Below are 6,457 nucleotides of genomic sequence, written 5' to 3' on the forward strand. Positions count from 1 at the left end.
GGACTGTGCTGCGCATACTTGTGTAATTAGCAGTTATATCTTCTAAGGTTATAGCCACTGCTGATCAATGACTTTGTAACCGATGCCCCGGTCACTGACAACATTGGGGGGCAGCTGATGGCAGGGGCTGTGCCCCATCACAAAGTGTAAGCCACTGAGACATTTGCCGGATCCTCTAACATAAGGGACAGAAGCACATCAGATAGCTGTGTTACTCCGACACCTGCAGCAGACTATGGGTATAACTTGGTGCACCCAAAGGGTGAAGCTGCCCATAGTGCCCACTTCCCGGCCGCCATGTTTACAGATCCTTACGCTGGAAACACTTCCTCCCGTTATGTGTAAGGGCAGAGAACGGCCTGAGCCGTGTGATCAATTCCTGTAGTATAGTAGGAAGGGGTTTTCTAAGACCTGTCCAATTTTACAACTTATTTTTACCATTTCCTTCATGTTTGGCAGCACTTTATAGAAATTGTGCCAGTCCTGAGTATTAATTGTACATAGGGTAATGCTGCTGATAATACATGGAGGAAGGTAACAAGGAGACACAATGACAGGTTGGATACATGTGCACAAGAAACCAGAGAGGATCCATTACATGACACCAAGATATCAGATCTCTGCGCGGCACCTACACTGTATAGAGAGGTCCTCCCATGCCTGACCCCTCACGACGGTCCTGATACAGTGCTCAGATGTATCTTGTGGGGCCGGGAATAACCCAAATTTTATATTAAACAAGACCCACATGATTGTCTGCCTGTGACTGGGTGAGTGGGCTGGCCAACCATTTGATGCATGTGGGGGACTCAGATTTGTCCCCCCACAGATGAAGTCTTGGGAGAAAAGATTCGGCCTGATTGAATTTCAACACCTGATGCTTTTGCCTTTAGGGAGTCTGTATGTGACAGACATTACAGCGGCTCTCTCCTCATGGAAAGCACATGAATGCTCTGCCGAGCCGACAGCTGTCTCGTGGAGGGATAGCCGCCTCCTGTATGGGGAGTGTTGCGTGGGGCAGTTGGAAGGATAGCCGCCTCCTGTATGGGGAGTGTTGCGTGGGGCAGTTGGAGGGATAGCCGCCTCCTGTATGGGGAGTGTTGCGTGGGGCAGTTGGAGGGATAGCCGCCTCCTGTATGGGGAGTGTTGCGTGGGGCAGTTGGAGGGATAGCCGCCTCCTGTATGGGGAGTGTTGCGTGGGGCAGTTGGAGGGATAGCCGCCTCCTGTATAAGGAGTGTTGCGTGGGGCAGTTGGAAGGATAGCCGCCTCCTGTATAAGGAGTGTTGCGTGGGGCAGTTGGAAGGATAGCCGCCTCCTGTATAAGGAGTGTTGCGTGGGGCAGTTGGAAGGATAGCCGCCTCCTGTATAAGGAGTGTTGCGTGGGGCAGTTGGAAGGATAGCCGCCTCCTGTATAAGGAGTGTTGCGTGGGGCAGTTGGAAGGATAGCCGCCTCCTGTATAAGGAGTGTTGCGTGGGGCAGTTGGAAGGATAGCCGCCTCCTGTATAAGGAGTGTTGCGTGGGGCAGTTGGAAGGATAGCCGCCTCCTGTATAAGGAGTGTTGCGTGGGGCAGTTGGAAGGATAGCCGCCTCCTGTATAAGGAGTGTTGCGTGGGGCAGTTGGAAGGATAGCCGCCTCCTGTATAAGGAGTGTTGCGTGGGGCAGTTGGAAGGATAGCCGCCTCCTGTATAAGGAGTGTTGCGTGGGGCAGTTGGAAGGATAGCCGCCTCCTGTATAAGGAGTGTTGCGTGGGGCAGTTGGAAGGATAGCCGCCTCCTGTATAAGGAGTGTTGCGTGGGGCAGTTGGAAGGATAGCCGCCTCCTGTATAAGGAGTGTTGCGTGGGGCAGTTGGAAGGATAGCCGCCTCCTGTATAAGGAGTGTTGCGTGGGGCAGTTGGAAGGATAGCCGCCTCCTGTATAAGGAGTGTTGCGTGGGGCAGTTGGAAGGATAGCCGCCTCCTGTATAAGGAGTGTTGCGTGGGGCAGTTGGAAGGATAGCCGCCTCCTGTATAAGGAGTGTTGCGTGGGGCAGTTGGAAGGATAGCCGCCTCCTGTATAAGGAGTGTTGCGTGGGGCAGTTGGAAGGATAGCCGCCTCCTGTATAAGGAGTGTTGCGTGGGGCAGTTGGAAGGATAGCCGCCTCCTGTATAAGGAGTGTTGCGTGGGGCAGTTGGAAGGATAGCCGCCTCCTTTATAAGGAGTGTTGCGTGGGGCAGTTGGAAGGATAGCCGCCTCCTGTATAAGGAGTGTTGCGTGGGGCAGTTGGAAGGATAGCCGCCTCCTGTATAAGGAGTGTTGCGTGGGGCAGTTGGAGGGATAGCCGCCTCCTGTATAAGGAGTGTTGCGTGGGGCAGTTGGAAGGATAGCCGCCTCCTGTATAAGGAGTGTTGTGTGGGGCAGTTGGAAGGATAGCCGCCTCCTGTATAAGGAGTGTTGTGTGGGGCAGTTGGAAGGATAGCCGCCTTCTGTATAAGGAGTGTTGTGTGGGGCAGTTGGAAGGATAGCCGCCTCCTGTATAAGGAGTGTTGTGTGGGGCAGTTGGAAGGATAGCCGCCTTCTGTATAAGGAGTGTTGTGTGGGGCAGTTGGAAGGATAGCCGCCTCCTGTATAAGGAGTGTTGTGTGGGGCAGTTGGAAGGATAGCCGCCTTCTGTATAAGGAGTGTTGTGTGGGGCAGTTGGAAGGATAGCCGCCTTCTGTATAAGGAGTGTTGTGTGGGGCAGTTGGAAGGATAGCCGCCTTCTGTATAAGGAGTGTTGTGTGGGGCAGTTGGAGGGACAGCCGCCTCCTGTATGGGCAGTCATGTGTGGGTCAGTAGTAGGGATATGGGGAGTTGTATGTGTGGCAGTTGGAGTGATAGCCACCTCCTGTATGGGGAGTTGCATGTGTGTCAGTTGGAGGGGTAGCCGCCTCCTGTATGGGGAGTTGTATGTGTGGCAGTTGGAGCGATAGCCGCCTCCTGTATGGGGAGTTGTATGTGTGGCAGTTGGAGGGATAGCCGCCTCCTGTATGAGTGGTGGTGTCTGGGGTAGTTGGAGGGATAGCCGCCTCATGAATAAGGAGTGTTGTCTGGGGCAGTTGGAGGGATAGCCGCCTCCTGTATGGTGAGTTGGGTGTAAAGCAGTTGGATAGCTGCATCCTGTATGAGCAATTGTGTGTGGTGCACTTGGAAGGATAGCAGCCTCCTGTATGAGTTGTGTGTGGGGCATTTGGAAGGATAGCCAACTCCTCTATGGTGAGTTGAGTGTAAAGTGGTTGGAGGATAACTGCCTCCTGTATGGGAAGTTGTGTGTGGAGCAATTGGAGGATAGCCACCTCCGGCATGAGCAGTTGTGTGTGGTACAGCTGGAAGGATAGCTGCCACCTGTATGGGCAGTTGGAAGTATGGGCAGTTGGAAGGATGGCCGACTCCTGTATGAGCAATTGTGTGTGGGGCACTTGGAAGGATAGTCTCATGTTATGACCAGCTTTAGGCTGACCACAAGTAGGAGATACTTATCTGTACATCCTGCTTATACTATTCACATCTGCCACAAGTGGTTTGACCACCATAGACGTCAGATTGTCAGCTACCAATACCAATGGTCTGACGATAAATCTCATGTCTATGGCCCACGATGACACCTTATCAAAGGACACATGAGTTCTGGAATTCTCTACCTAAGATGAAAACACAATATTCACACTACATCTACTTCAGTACACAGTGGCGGCGGGACCAGTGCAGTACGAGCCTCCTCAGCTGCCACTCGAATGTCAGCATCCTAGGCGCCTCTAGTGCTTACTAGGCCACCGACTAAGTCATGATAGCAAGGAGTCTAGTAACCACAAGAGGTGCCCCAGACTAATGTAATCAAGTGCCAAATGAGGAGATCACTGCCTGTTCTCTGGATGGTCAGGGGTCACAGTTACCTTCGGCGACCAGTAATCGTGTATTTTGTGAATGGAATAGTGTTCAGCTGGAAAGCATATCTCCTGAATTCCTAGACACAAGCACACTCGGCTCTGCGGAGCGTGCACGTGTTACTAGGAAGACAAATCTGGCAGCAGCTTCTCTTAACTGATTACATTATGAAAGAAATGGCTCTGGTGCTTTGTATCTGGACCAGACGTGATGATGCTGTGGTCCTGGGCTCAGTATAGAATCAGAGTTGAAAGGGATGGATTAGCGGGACTCAGTCCTTTGGCCGTCAGTGACCTGTGCTCGCTGGACCGGCACAGCTCCTCCTCCATCCACCACTCTTCAGTTGATTAGGTGGCCCGGCAGGAGGTCAAATGTCTCACACCAGGCCGGCTAATCACAAGAGGAGCCACGGTTGCCGGCACAGGGCTCCATACACTGGGCACAAATTACTGATGGTACTAATGGTATCCAATCCCCCCCCCCCAATACTGTGAGAACACAATGGGTGGCCCCCAGGGTCCTAGCTTACCCTGGTGCGGGCCCTCGCTCCCTCTCGTGCGGGCCCTCGCTCCCTCTCGTGCGGGCCCTCGCAGACCCTGGTGCGGGCCCTCGCAGACCCTGGTGCGGGCCCTCGCTCCCTCTCGTGCGGGCCCTCGCAGACCCTGGTGTGGGCCCTCGCAGACCCTGGTGCGGGCCCTCGCAGACCCTGGTGCGGGCCCTCGCAGACCCTGGTGCGGGCCCTCGCAGACCCTGGTGCGGGCCCTCGCTCCCTCTCGTGCGGGCCCCGGGCCTACATGACACAGCAGGATGCTGCAGGCCGGGATGACTAGGCCTCAGTGGAGCCAGCCCCGAACAGCGCGCAGAGCGGCCGCACGTCCGGCCCCTCACAGGGATGAGTCAGTAAAATAGGCCCCGGCCTGCTGTCCCCTGGCGCGGCCTACCGGCGCCCCTCACTTACTCAGATCCGGAAGCCATCCTCAGTGTCCGGGCCGTGCGCCCCGCCGCGGCTGACGAGCTGGATGGTGACGAGTCCCGGGATTCTTCGCTTCTGCTGGCTGCTCCGCCCCCTGACTCCGGTACACGCAGGCGGTGAACGTTAGGCGCCCGGTGTGAGTCTCTCTCACTGTGTGACTGTCTGACTGCGGCGGGGGGAGGAGCTTGCGGCACGGCAAAGAGCTGCGTCATCCACTGCCAAGGCGCATGCGTGCAAATACAGGCGCCCAATCAGGAGTTGCCAAAAGATTAGGAGGCGGGGATGGCACCGGGGTCACGTGACACAAAGCCCGCCCTACGAGTCTTACCGGGTAACCGCCTTCTATTGGTTGGCGAGAAAGAGCTGCCTAGCAACAAGAAATCTTCTTCCTCTGATTGGCTGAGAATGATGCTAAAAGGTGTGGCTTAACGATGCTTTCAGGCTAAAGGTAGTGAAAGCAAATTCTGTGGTTGGAGGAAACGGTTATCTGGCTGTAGGTGATTGGCTGCGGCGCCTGACAATCAAACATCGGCCGGAAAACCTGTCGGTGTAAGGAGCAGCCGCACAGCAGTGATTAGTCATGGTGCTGGCGCTGTGTATGGGGCCTCCGCCATTCTGTGGTGATTTTTTCCTCAATGGCGGCTGAACTCTGACCCCAGTGATCACTTTGTGTCGCTGTTTATCGAGACCCTTACCTTTATTCTTCGTGTCCGGAGCCGTGCGAGACGTTTGGGGTTTTATTCCGTGACGCGCTGCGGTTTTTATTACCGCCATGTCTGGGGCGGAAGAAGTTCTCATCATCTGTTCTGCGTTTTTAGTGATGAGCGAAAACTGGAAAACGAGCGTCACTTTAATTTTTTCACAACGTTTATCGCACGGGTTCAATGACGTAAATGTACGATTTTTAAACAGGGAAAAGTAACATTAAGATTTTTAAAAAATGTTTATTTTCACTTAAAAAAAAAAAAATTTCCTAGGGGACTTGGACCTGCGACTGCCGACACTCGTTCTACACTTGAGACCAAAATTGGAGAACAACACATAATCTAAATGTTGCGGCCATTGTTTCGTCCTATTCGATTATATCCTGACATGAGGAAACTCGCAGAATTTTCCGCTTATTTCATAAACACATAATAAAAATATAAATGAGATAAATGAAAAAGAACATGGACCAAAATTAGAGAACACTTTCAGATTCCTGCAAGTTATTGGTGTCATTCTGGCACCTGGTGCTTATTTCCTTAATTATCTGACAAACCCTATGTAACTGGCAGCCTCACTTTCCAGTTTGCATTGACTTTGCAAAAATGGTGTGTCGTTCCAAAGTGACTGAAACCCTCCAGCAGCAGGTTGTACAGATGAAGGCCAAAGGGTGACCCTATCCGCCATAGCAAGGGAAGTTGGTCGTTCTAAGTCTGTGATTTCGTGAATATTTCATCTTTACAACATCACAAACTCTTTCAAGCCCCCCAAGAAGGCTGGTCACCCTCGCAAAAGAGGACAGGATAATGCGGAGACTCTCCATGGGTAATCGTTTCAATACTGCAGCTGGCATTGCTCAGCAGTGAAGAGGGTAA

At 53.0% G+C, this 6,457-nt stretch overlaps 1 protein-coding gene across 1 annotated transcript in view; it reads right to left on the bottom strand.

The window, feature by feature from the left end:
* The window catches only part of VCP (valosin containing protein), a 120,248-nt gene extending 115,170 nt beyond the window's left edge, over positions 1–5,078 (bottom strand). Inside the window, exon 1 of the mRNA XM_075327012.1 lies at positions 4,863–5,078. Within this exon, the coding sequence (XP_075183127.1) occupies positions 4,863–4,879 (17 nt within the window). The 5' untranslated portion in view covers positions 4,880–5,078. The remainder of the gene's footprint in view (positions 1–4,862) is intronic.
* Positions 5,079–6,457: the final 1,379 nt, after the last annotated feature.

Source organism: Anomaloglossus baeobatrachus, chromosome 1 (assembly GCF_048569485.1).
Source record: "Anomaloglossus baeobatrachus isolate aAnoBae1 chromosome 1, aAnoBae1.hap1, whole genome shotgun sequence".
Classification (NCBI taxonomy): domain Eukaryota; kingdom Metazoa; phylum Chordata; class Amphibia; order Anura; family Aromobatidae; genus Anomaloglossus; species Anomaloglossus baeobatrachus.